Source organism: Anser cygnoides, chromosome 4 (assembly GCF_040182565.1).
Source record: "Anser cygnoides isolate HZ-2024a breed goose chromosome 4, Taihu_goose_T2T_genome, whole genome shotgun sequence".
Lineage (NCBI taxonomy): Eukaryota > Metazoa > Chordata > Aves > Anseriformes > Anatidae > Anser > Anser cygnoides.
Window position 1 is genome coordinate 64569406 of NC_089876.1, and position 12527 is coordinate 64581932.

Consider the following 12527-nt stretch of genomic DNA (forward strand, 5'->3'; position numbering starts at 1 on the left):
CACGCAGGACGCCAGCCATGTTGCTGGAGTTAGTCACCTCCACGTTTTTGTGGTATTCCCCTCCTTCCCTGGCCAGTGGCTGGAAAGAGCATACTATTTAGGGAAAGTCCGGAGGATTTTAGCTCCCCGCAGGGAAACCCCGACCCCTACGAGATTTCCTTCGGCCTCAGATAAGAGTTTCTCCCCCACCCCGCCCTTTCCCCCCGCCCCCCACAGTGGTACAGCCCGAGCGCGGGCAGAGCGGGCGGGGCTCCGCCGGGCGCTACCACCCGGAAAGCCTGCCGGGGGGGGGTGGAGGTGCCGGAAGCACCGCCTGTTCTCCCCGGCAGGACCCACACGCTTCTTCCCCTCATGGCTTTCAACTTCGGGGCGGCGGCGGGCACCGGGGCCGCCAACCCCACGGGTGAGTGAGGGAAGGCGTCCGTCCGGCCGCTCCTTTCCTATCTCCCTTCTCCCTTCCCGGCCCCCGCTAACCTACCCCCCGACACGCGCAGCCCGCCAACGGCCGCCAACGATCGCGCCCCTCCGTGAGGCGGCCGCTGAGGGGCCGCCGGGAGCCGCCCTCGGAGCGGCCCCGGGTTAAAAATCGTGAGGGGAGAAAAATTATCCACGGCCTCCCCGCCTCGCTGCCGGCCTCTGGGGGAATGAAACGTGCTTAGCGGGTCCTGTTCCTGCAGGCTGGCAGGGTCTGGGCTTCTTCCCGGCGGTCAGCACAGGTTTGGGCGCCCGCCGGGCTGCAGGAACGGACCTCGTGTTTCGTAAGAACAGCTTAACGGGAAAAATCGCCTCGTGCTGTTTCATAAGCACACCTTGAGGTTTTATCCTGAGGGGAAAAATCGCCTTACACTGCTTGGGCTCAGGCCTGGCATGCCCCCCGAGCACTGCTAGCTGGGGATCCCAGCTCCTAGGTGATCAGAGCCGCCCTACCATCCTCTTTTTCCTAGCACTAAAAACCTTCATCAGGAAAGACACCAGCGAGCGTAGAGCATATTTGCAAATACAAAGTGAAAAAACCCGCAGTACTTACTGTTGGGCTTGCTACTGCAGTGGAGAGGTCAGTAGCAGCGCGTGGTGCTCCTCAGACACGCTTGCACAGATGCAGCTCTATTTAGCAGTCTTGGGTAAAATTGCTCGTAATGGGAATCTCAAATTGCTTGATTATTTTCGCATATAGATCTTCAATAAGTTGGGAAAAGTGTGAGGTGCTTGCTGTGCAGAATAGCCAAAAAGTAATCCCATTGCAGTATTGATAGAGTGAGTTAAACAGAATGCTTTCAACTGTTCTGCTTGTGTTCGGTAAACAATGCTTAATGCCAGTTAATATCTTCCTCTTGTTCTAACTATGCCTGTCTTGTCTCTGGGGATGGAAAAATATTTCAGCTTTTACTTCCTGAACCTACCTTTTACTTAGAACTAATGCTACCTTGCTCTTTTTCTGCTTCACGCTTGCCAGGATTTGGTGGGCTTGAAACTACAAACTCCACTGCCAGTGGGTTTAATTTTGGGGGTTTCGGATTAACTGCTAATCCTGCAGTGAATTTTAATATTGGGAATTTCGGTGTTTCCACTACCTCAACTCCACCATTCAATTTTGGTAACAGTCTGGCAAGTGCAGGTAGATAATGCATAAATACTTGTTTTGTAATCAATGTTAATAGCAGGGGTCCAAGAATTACATTCCTGAGAATCCGTATTTAGTACTAATCTTACTTCATATCCAGTGAAGACTGGAGATAAAAGCTCTGAAGGTGGTACAGGTTGGAGAGCCATAGACTTGTAGGGGTTTTTATTGCCTGTTAAATTATTCAAAAATAGCTGTTGAGGAAAAATAACCATGTATGAAATGCTCAGTCTCTGGACCACCAGATCGTGGTACCCTGCCAGTCTTACCCAGTCTAAAATCGAGCCTCAATTACCTAGCAGAACAGAAATGTTAATTCTCCTTTTAACCCAGGCAACCACGAGCAATCGCAGAGTTGGTCCTAACACCAAGTTTCCTGACATGAGATTCTTGGACTACTGCAGTCATGTTTTTCATCCTCCTTGTCTCATTGGCCTTCCGTTGGTTATCATGAATGCACTGCACCTCAGTAGTTTCTGTGGAGAAACACATTTTATACGATCAGCACAAAAAGACGAACAGCCCTCGCTGTTACCTCTTTTTCCAAAATGCCGTTTTGTACCTTGACATGGCATGCACCCCAGGCTGTCCTCAAACAATTCTCTGCGAGGGTCCTGGCATGATGTGTGCGCTGGGTGCTGGTTAAGAACACCCTTCCTGGCCCCATGTAGATCCATCAATTCTGAGTGATCAGATGATAAATTTCAAGGTAATCTCCATTTCATTAAAAAAAAAGTGTGCTACATGGATACCTCATGCTTTTTCTCATAGAATTAGCACATGGGGTCTCATTGCCGCTGCTCGTATAGGAATTACGTTCATTCCACAGCATCATTGCTCCCTGTGTTAGAGTAATCTTACCGGTTTTGTGCGCTCAAGGGATCTTTTATTTTATTTTATTTTTTGGATGAATGCTATTGGACTGTATTTCTGTAGCTGAATTTGAACTCTAATACGTAATTTGTTTAGTATTTTGCACTTTCAGATCTCTTTTTTTAAGAAAAGATGTTAAATTGCTGTAAATACCAATCTACCTAAAAACTGTGCCATCTGATGGTACTCCTGCTAGGGTTGCTCACTCGCTGCTAGGACTGAAACTTGAATGTTACTGGGAACATCTCTACATCCAGTTGCATTAAGATGTTTGCTGAACGAAAATAAAATGTGGTTGCACGACAGCTTTCGTTTAAGCTTTTTATTTCATATGTATACAAGACAGTAAGTGCAGTAGGTTTACAGAGACAATTTGTGGGTGTTTTTTTTTTCTGGTGATAACATGGATGAGCAGTGGCAGCATCTTTTTGACGCATCCTATATCCTAGGCTTTCTTTCTTCATTTGAACACACAAAAGCTGCCCCAGACACAGAGATTTGGTATTCTGGGGCTAGTCAGATCAGATGTCCACAGGCTGCACCTTGAATCAGATGGTGCGTTAGGATCCAAAAGAGGTGGTGCAGTGGCTTCTGGCACACCTCTGCCATGAGGACAAATGGGAAGGTATCTGGAGGGAGCTTTATCTGGCATGGTGGAGCTCAGGCTCTCACTTGGATTTCCTTCTGCTAGCCAGCACCTGGTTTTCCTGAAAATCTGTGTGAGGCGGATGGCTTTTGCATCTGTTTTCCTCTGGATAATGGTTGAACCTCAAAAAGAAGTTGGATGGAGAGGCTGTCAAATTGGGAAACTAGCCTTGGGGAAAAGGCCGTGTAGAAAGAAAGAGTTGCTGTGACAGTACTCACGTGTAGGCATAGCATTTGTGCCCCCTAGCCTCAGACTTGAGTTGATTCATTTCTGGTTTTGCTTTTAAGACTTTAGAAATGTCGAACAAGCTCATAAAACATCAGATCACTTTTTAAACATGTAGCAACAACATTTATTCTTAGGAATACTTCCAGTCAGTGTAAGAAATACTGCTGCAAGTTGTGTCTGTCACCAAGGAAAGCACGTCCTGGTGAAGGAACAGAGCATTTGTTACCTGTTGCTTTTTTATTTGCGTTCCTGGCGCACCATAAATGTATTGGCTTTCTGGTTCATGTTTTCTCCCCCCATTTCCTTGGACAATGAACTCGGTACCCATGGTCAGTGTCAACCACGTGCTTGTAACATAATACATGCATCTGTCAACATCTCATAACACCCCTTGAAGCGTGCTGTTCATTGTCACATTATGCACAGCTGCCTCTCACAACATGCAGCCTGCCTTATTTGCAAACTTCGTTTGTTAGGTGCGTTTGGAGGATTCGGGACAACCACCACCACTGCGGCACCAGCGTTCAGTTTTTCTGCTCCCACCAATACAGGCACGGGCGGTAAGAGAGCACAAATCTCAAAGCATTTACTTTAGAATGAAGCATACCGTCAGCCCTTCACAATGTTTTGCAGTTCACAGGTACTTTTCTCCTATTACTCTCAATAATTCTGTGCTTGTTTTCCCAGGACTCTTTGGTGCTACCCAGAACAAAGGCTTTGGATTTGGTACTAGTTTTGGCACGGGAACCGGAACTGGCTTGGGTACTGGGTTGGGAACTGGGTTAGGCTTTGGAGGCTTCGGTACCCAGCAGCAACAGACGAGTAAGTATGGCTTTCTCTCAGCTTATGCTTCGGCTGCTGAGGACAGGGTAAGACTGACAGTGGTGCTTGAGTGATGGGACTGAAGTACATCACAGAAGGAGCCTGTTACAGTCTTTGGCTGGATGGAGACGTGTCAGAAATTTGGTTTTTGGAATGCCTACGTTTGCAGCCCTTGCCTTTTTCTTAAATAAGAGCTCAAGCAAGTTCCTGAACTTTACCCTTGAGTTTCCAGTGATGGTATTTGCAGCTTTGGTTTAGCAGTTACAGAATTGATGTTGGCAGCCATAGCCTTGTTAGAAATGGGAGGGAAATGGCGTTCGATTTAGTTTAACCGTAAGTTGGATCATGAACAACTGCAGGCTCCGAGTCCACTTAATTTATAATAACCAAGATTGACATGAGGATATTGAGGTACCAGATCATGTCGTGAGTGAATATAGATGTCTCTTTTAAGCAAAAAAGAGTAATTCTTTTCTTTCAACTCAGCCTTCACGGACTTCTTTTGCTGATAAAGATTGGATGTAAAGAGACACTTTTTGAAAAAGTGTTACCTGACATTTATTTATTCTTTGCATTTATTTTGCTTCTGAAATGAGTAAAGAAGAGATACTAATGATACGCAGATGGTATGCGTTAGCAAGCAAGTCTGTTTGTTGGTAAAGGAGTTAAATTTGTTTTACTTCATCTGATAATAGCACTAGGAAGCGGCTTGTTCAGCCAGCCTACTCAGACACCTGCCCAATCGAACCAGCTCATCAATACAGCCAGTGCCCTCTCGGCGCCGACGCTCTTAGGAGATGAGAGAGATGCCATTTTGGCAAAATGGAACCAGCTGCAGGCCTTCTGGGGAACAGGCAAAGGGTACTTCAACAATAACATTGCTCCGGTGGAGTTCACCCAGGAAAACCCATTTTGCAGATTTAAGGTATGAGTTCGTTACCTGCACACACACACACAGTTCTGAGGCAGCTACTCTCCTTGCTGGTTGTGTCTTAAATGTCCCGTGAATGTTAAATTACTCTTAATAGTAACAAAATCAAATCTGAAACTTTTTTTTTCCAGGTAATGTAAACAATTCTGATAAATATTAATAAAAGGTTTGAAGATGTGTAGATACTAGAAATCTGTGTGTTGCTGAGGTACTAGTTAATAGGTGCATTTATGTGGATCATGAAACATTTTGTGGTCGTGCAATTTGCTTCTTCTTTGAGAGCATTGAGATCAGTGTACAGAAACTATTTGAAATAATCCTTCACACCTGAGAGAAGCTTTCAGTATGTGGAATAGGAACTTCACAGTCTTTTTTCATTGTTTCACATACTTTAGAAAAACTCTTTATGAAGCTGGCCATATGAAATATATTGACTTTCAAAGGTTTCTTCTGCCTTTATCCTTGCAAGTGCTAAAGCTGGCTCCATTCTCTGTATGGCATTGTCAGCAGTACCAGCTCTTGCTTACCATGTTAACAAAGAACACATACGTCTTCATCCTCTGCAAATCTCACACCTGCTGACTTTCTTGCTGAGCTTTAGACTTGTGGATTCAGGTCAGGCAGGGCATGGTGGTACCTCCCTACTTTTCCTTTCATGTGGGCAAGATGAGGTGAAAACTGCTCATTCTGCTTTTGCTTATAATGAGTAATCAGCTTAAATCTTTCATACAAGATGTGGAGTTAATTTTGGAGCCAACAGAGGTTTGGTGGTTGTTTTGTTGTTTGTTTGTTTTGTTTTTTTCAATACTGAAAATACACTGCTTAGCACAGGTAGCAGAAAGTGTTCCTAGACTGGATTATGATGCAGCTTTATCACAGCAAGGATAAAAGACAACATTAAGTTTCATAAGCAATTGTATAAACATCACACTTACTGTGAGGAAGATTTGGCTGTCCCAAATTGTGTGAACCTTACTTGATACATGTCTTAGCTAGTAAAAATATTTCATGTCTGTGTTTTGTCTTGTACTGTCAGGCAAACTGCCTAGATATACAGGATTAGAAATACGAAGAAATCCAGAAAGATTTGTGGCTGGCGTATCTTTCAATTAGGTTATGTCAGTAACTGTCTTTTATTGAGATACTTGGAAATTTAATATTGTAAAACCCTTCTGTAAGTCTCTAGCAATCTTTCTGTATTGGATTCTGGTTCCACGGTTCCTTTTGCAACTTAAAAAAAGTTTTAAGTTTGTAAAATATTTTGATTGATAGCAGCTCTGAAATACCGCAAATATTCGGCAAAGTTGCCATCTGCTCATCCATGGTTCTGATTGTTTGAAGATGCGGAATGGACTTTTAAGAACTTTTATTGTGAAAATTCTGAATGGTTTCAAAAGCTACTCTACTGGTGGCCCTGTGAGTGTAGTTTTTAAAGTGAGATTGATTTTATATTTCTGCATCTCTAAGTATGTTGTGAGATATTTTGAACCAGCTGCTCAAAAGTTGAGGGGTTTATCTCGGTTTAGTCCCCCCCCTTCATGCCACATAGATAAACTTTTTGCTGAGTAACGTATCCCTGTTTTTTTGTTTGTTCTTCTGCAGGCTGTGGGTTACAGTTTAATGCCCAACAACAAAGACGAAGATGGCCTTGTTGTCTTGGTCTTTAATAGAAAAGAAATAGATATTCGAAGCCAGCAGCAGCAGCTCGTAGAATCACTGCACAAAATTCTGGGAGGAAACCAGACCCTCACTGTCAACATAGAAGGTGTTAAAACGATGCCAGATGACCAGTATGTGAACTTGACACGATTTTGCTTTTTTCTTCAGGATTGCATGTTATAAAAAGGGTTGGCACCTGGTCTGCTCACTAAATGGTGGTGGATGCATCTTCAACTCGACTTGATTGTAGATCTGTTCATCCTGAGTTGAATGTCTTTAGTTTCTTCTTGCTTTTCCTTAAGGCATTAAGACCAGTATCTTTCCTGTATATGTTATTGTTTTTGCTGGAGTGCACAGCCGAAGACCTCAGCTCAGTTTGGGAAACAGGCTTCTCCAGACCCTGCTTAGCAGCAAAAATTGGAGATGACACTGACATTTCTACTTGTTACTTTACTGCAGTTTATTAATTTTTTTTAAAGGACCAAAGCTTTTAGGTTATTCCTAATGCAGTACTAGTATCAGTACCTAGTATGGCTGTTAAAATCAGGGGGAACTGTGCTTTTGTAGGCTATTTACAGTGTTTCTCTTTGTGCTGTGTTAAACCCTAGATTTAGATTTACTGGTACCTTATATCTCAACTAAAGTAAGTTAAGTCAGCTGGGAGAAGCTGTAACTTCGATTTAGATTTGTTCTTCATTGTGTTAGTCTCTGCACGCTGCTGCCTTGTCTCACAGTACGTGTTTGTCTTGCTCAGGACAGAAGTGATCATTTACGTTGTTGAGCGTTCACCCAACGGCACCTCGAGGAGAGTTCCAGCAACGACCCTGTATGCCCACTTTGAACAAGCCAACATAAAATCGTCCCTGCAGCAGCTGGGAGTCAGTCTCTCCATGGCCAGAACGGAGCTTTCCCCGGCCCAAGTCAAACAGCTCCTTCAGAATCCTCCTGCTGGTACGTGGTCTGGGGCTGTGCAGAAGCATGACTGGGGCTCTGCTGGGTGGTTTTTAGGTTCTCTAGGAAAAACGCAGGTGTTGGTCCACTGGGAGAAAAAGCATTTAAAAATGCAGGTGGTTCCAAGGCATTCTGATGTGACGACGTGTTTTTAATTAGAGCCAGTTTGCCCACTGAAGCACAACATAATCTATTAAGATAGTTGTGCAAAAACTTTTTTCATCAGTATCAGTAATTTATTCACAGCAGTGGACTGTGTGATTTGGCCATCATCAATCACTTTGATTTGTCTGATGGAGGAAAAAAAAGCTACATATCAGAATAATCACGTCCTTTATCTGCTTCCTAGTTTTCTGGGGGGAGGATCTGTTAGCCTGTATCCATACATTACATGGCCACAGGTAGCAAGCAAACAGCTTTGTTCGAGTTTGCTGTTCATGCCGTGTTTGCTGTCTGTGCCAGACATGTCTGTCTCCGGTCAGAAAGACCTCCTTATATGTATTGCTTTTTTTTTTTCCCCAGCATGTGCATTTTTCCTAGATGTGCGTTTTATACACTGATGTGATTTGCAGTGAGGTTTGGAGAATGTAATAATCGTGATGTTGAATTACTAGTACAATTATATTGCTTTTAGTGTGTTTACATGATGAAGCGGTTCATGGCAAAATACACAACTGCTCTGTAAACAGATGAAATCCTCAGATGCGTTTTGCTAGGAGCCATGATAATTCCTACTGGGATCACCTTGGCAACTGGTTGGGTCCTTAGATCGCGTAATTACTGATTTTATTTTATTTGTTGCATACAATAAGCAACTTGAAGGGGAACGATGGCCAAATTGTAGCATACAGTGGAAGCAAAAAGGAATTTTTCTTCTTTAAGCATGGATTGTCTGATTTGATAATCTGTTGGTTGTTCCTTCCCTGCCATTTCAAACCAATACAAGTTACGACTGCCTTCGGGACTGGGCTTTCTGTCACAGCCTAGGACTGAGATTTTAAGAACTACCCTTATTTAATTAACCTTATATTTATACAACAGTCATTAAGCATAGTTCTTGTGGTTTGTTTATTTCCTGGTGTTTTTCCTGCTGCAGCTGCAAGATGTATTATCTATTCAGATTTGTCCATGCATTTTTTTTTTTTCTTTTTAAGGTGTTGATCCTATTATATGGGAACAAGCCAAAGTTGATAATCCAGATCCTGATAAGTAAGTGTAATAGTTTGTCCTACTGTTACAAAAACACTTGGAAGGGGGGGGAAAAAAGCAGAATATTGAGTAGTAACCTTCAGGTAATGGGTAAGAAACTGAGTAGAGAATAACTTTGTCCAGTGCTGATATAATATAAAGCAATAAGGCTAACTAGACATACCTCCCTAATCCCTTTACCCATTTAGGTGCTTAAGAGAAGTCAGGATGAAGAGCCTAACTTGTGTTACTTGGAATTGCAGTGGTCTCTATTTTATGGCCTAGCTATTGTGACTTTTTTGACATTTTTTTTTTGCAATCATTATGTGTTGGGTTTTTTTTCCTCTTTATCCCTGAAGCTGAAATTATATTCTTGTACCTTCCAGTGGTTACAGACAGCTTAGGCTGATTTCCTTCTGAAAAAGGAAAAGGTTATTAGGAATAGAGAGGATTCTAGAACTTACCAAAACATACCTTAATTTATCAAAAGCCAAGATCACTTATATCACCATTAGATTATATTTGTAATTATTAATCAATACTACATGTCTCATACAAAAAAAAAATTTCGTAAGAAATATTTCTATTCTTGTAGGCTTATTCCTGTACCAATGGTGGGTTTCAAAGAACTGTTGAGAAGATTGAAGGTCCAAGATCAGATGACCAAACAGCATCAAACTCGATTAGATGTAAGGTTTCTCATCTTTATTGTGACTGCTTGCTGCTGATGAAGGAGGTGCTATTAAATGAGCCTCTCTTCTGTGTGCTGAAAACTGGTGGTGGAGCCATGTGCATGGGGCTGTGACTTTTTTTCTTCTTCTCATTCCTTAATATATTAATTAATATCTTTTGGCCCAAAATCTGACTAGTGTGTTTTTTGTTTTTGTTTTTTCTTTAGGCTCAAGTTTAGTATGTTGTTATAGGCTAAATCAAACAGCTGTATTAAGTTGCATTGACATGGACTCTAATTTGGGCACACATTATGCCTTCTGGAAGTCCCACTTGCATATAAAAATAAACAGCGACCAAAATTGTAAAGGTCCAGCAAAAAGCTTTTTGAAAGCATCTTTTGCGAGGACCTTAGGTTGCTGGACTGAGTACTCCTTTGAAACTCGTGGTTTCAAATGAGGACAAATGTGCTTTGTTATCAGATACTTTTATGACTTCCAACTTATTCATGTCATCTGCAGATAATATCAGAAGATATCAGTGAGCTACAGAAAAACCAGACAACCACTATGGCAAAAATTGCACAGTACAAAAGGAAACTGATGGCGCTTTCTCACAGAACGTTACAGGTAACACGGATATGCAAAGTAACTCATTCTGATGCACAGGCTGCTGCCAGAAAGCAAGCTGAAAGGGGATGGGATCCCCAGTATAACCTCTGCAGTTGTGTGCACGGCCAGTGTTGAAAATGAAATTCTGACTTCATCTAAAGGTATTCATTGAATTAACATGCAGGGCTGTCAGGGAAAGCTTCAAACACGTGTCTCTGCTTTGGAGACTTTCTCACTTACCCAGAAGCTGTGGGACTGCCCTGGAGACTCAGAGCAGCAGAGTGAATGACAGAACAAATCTTCTGAAAGAGTTGCCAGAGGAAAGGCAAAAAAAGATGTGATGGGGCTGGTGGAGAAAGAGAGGAGCGAAGTCTTCTCTAATGAACCTCAAAGGCTTCTTTTGCAGGTGTTAATAAAGCAGGAGATCCAAAGGAAAAGTGGTTATGCCATTCAAGCAGATGAAGAGCAGCTTCGTGTACAATTAGATACTATTCAGTGTGAACTTAACGCACCTACACAGTTCAAGGTGAGTAGTTAATAGAACTTGGCCCAGAACTTTAACAACCCATTTTTTCTCCACACAAAACAATGTAAATTTTCCAAAGCATGCACATGTGTTTCTTGTGGAAAGCTTTCAGAAGAGAAGTCCAGCAGTGTTACTAGGTTGCAGCATCATGTTTTCTGCTGCATGTCTGATAGGTCTAAGTATTTTTGAGTTAAAAGTATCAGTGTTGCTTGCTCCTTGTGCGCCTTCCACAAGAAAAAAAAAGTGAGCCAAAACTAGCATAATCAATAATGCTTCCTGCCTTGGTGATTTGGAGTGATGTGTGCTGGAGCTCCAACAGATGTAAATGAGTTGTTTAATTTAAGCCTCTCTCTTCTCTCTCTTCCCAGGGCAGACTGAATGAGCTTATGTCCCAAATCAGGATGCAAAACCACTTTGGAGCAGTGAGGGCTGAAGAGCGCTATTACATAGATGCAGACCTCTTAAGGGAAATCAAGCAAGTAAGTACTACCCAGTAGACTGCTGGGATACTCACAACTTGGTCATTTAAGCCTGCTGGGCACTAATCTGGGAGATATATTGAATATTTTATAAGGCTTTTGTTTGAGGATAGTCCTTTTTAGAGTTCTCAGTGACGGTGCCTCAAGTTTATATACAGTTATGCTATGCAATTAAGGTATTAGTGCAGAAAATGATACTTTTCTTCTTACAAAGAAATTATGCTGGACTTTTCAATTTGCCAAGGCCACCAGCCATGTGACTGCTTTGAGAAATGTTACTTAAAATCTATGCAGTTAAAGTACACTCATGTTGTTTTTTGTAAATACCTGCAGCATCTGAAGCAGCAGCAGGAAGGCCTTAGTCACTTAATTAGCATTATAAAGGATGACTTGGAGGACATCAAACTAATAGAACATGGGCTGAACGAGAGCATTCCCATCAGAGGAGGAGTCTTCAGTTGACGGGTCGCTTGCTGCTGGGCTCGCACGGAACATATTATTCAAGTTCATGGTTCACCTTCCAAGGCTAAAACTGGTGAGGTAAAATGAAATGTGTATCTTCTAGGAGTAATGGTATGTTGTCTGTTATCTTTAGAATTAGCAAAGCCTCTTCTAAGCTTTTGAACTTGACCTTTGGAAGGTTTATATTTTATAAAGCTGTATATGCTTTAATAAAAGAAGGAAAACTGAATCTGTTCAGATACTGGTTTACTATAAAACTATATGTACTATTGTACATTTTTCCTTTTTTTTTTTTTTTTTTACAATATTGTTGTCTTAGAAAATACAGTGGTGAGGGCATTGTTCTACTTGTGACTTGGTTTGTGGAAAGCTTAGCCTGCTTCCATGGTTTTGTCAAAACAAGTAACAGCATTATGTAAAGAGCTAATCTAAATCATTACAGAATTACAGATATGTATGTTGCTGTAACTATGTTGGTCTTCACAATACTGGTAGTTTTCTGGGGGCAATCTGCAGGAATTTGACTTTTCCAGTGTCTGTCTTTCCTTTGGACTGTTTACATATGTGAATTCTAAGAAGCTTTTCTGTCCCTCAACTAACAACAAGATGGGTAGATGATGTCTTCCTTTTTTTTTTTTTAATTTCTGGAGAGTAATAAATTCAGTCTGACTTTATAATAACTTGTGCATGGTGTTGGCTCCTTTTCAGCTCTGTCAGTAAAGCCGCGAAGCTGTCAACAAGTCCAGGTTAATGCACTTCACCTTCCTCTAGGCGCTGAATGTAACAAGCTACCCAGCCAGATGCCACAGAGCTCCTGAGTAGCCTCGGTCCCCAAACTAAAACACAGTGTCACATCCCTTA

General features: G+C 42.2%; 1 protein-coding gene across 3 annotated transcripts; it reads left to right on the top strand.

Moving 5' to 3' along the window:
- The first annotated feature begins 196 nt into the window (after positions 1-196).
- On the top strand, positions 197-12346 carry NUP54 (nucleoporin 54). 3 transcript variants are annotated; one of them, XM_048045669.2, is made up of 13 exons: positions 197-403; positions 1454-1615; positions 3845-3928; positions 4056-4190; positions 4886-5115; positions 6724-6911; positions 7535-7731; positions 8886-8940; positions 9515-9608; positions 10110-10217; positions 10606-10725; positions 11094-11204; positions 11538-12346. In XM_048045669.2, the coding sequence occupies exons 1-13, from the start codon at positions 352-354 to the stop codon at positions 11664-11666; spliced, it is 1665 nt and encodes a 554-aa protein (XP_047901626.2). In that variant the 5' UTR covers positions 197-351; the 3' UTR covers positions 11667-12346. The 3 variants fall into 3 exon arrangements, 2 of the variants coding, with proteins under 2 accessions (XP_047901626.2, XP_047901627.2); XM_048045670.2 differs by lacking the exon at positions 1454-1615; XR_010831534.1 differs by lacking the exon at positions 197-403 and having other exon boundaries at positions 1067-1615; positions 10593-10725; positions 11538-11625.
- Positions 12347-12527: the final 181 nt, after the last annotated feature.

Bases quoted from the DNA above. Each gene is read 5' to 3' on its own strand.
- NUP54 (XM_048045669.2), top strand. From the start codon at position 352: ATGGCTTTCAACTTCGGGGCGGCGGCGGGCACCGGGGCCGCCAACCCC. The intron at 4,191-4,885 runs GTAAGTATGGCT...ATCTGATAATAG, and splicing joins TACCCAGCAGCAACAGACGA to CACTAGGAAGCGGCTTGTTC. The intron at 11,205-11,537 runs GTAAGTACTACC...AAATACCTGCAG, and splicing joins TCTTAAGGGAAATCAAGCAA to CATCTGAAGCAGCAGCAGGA.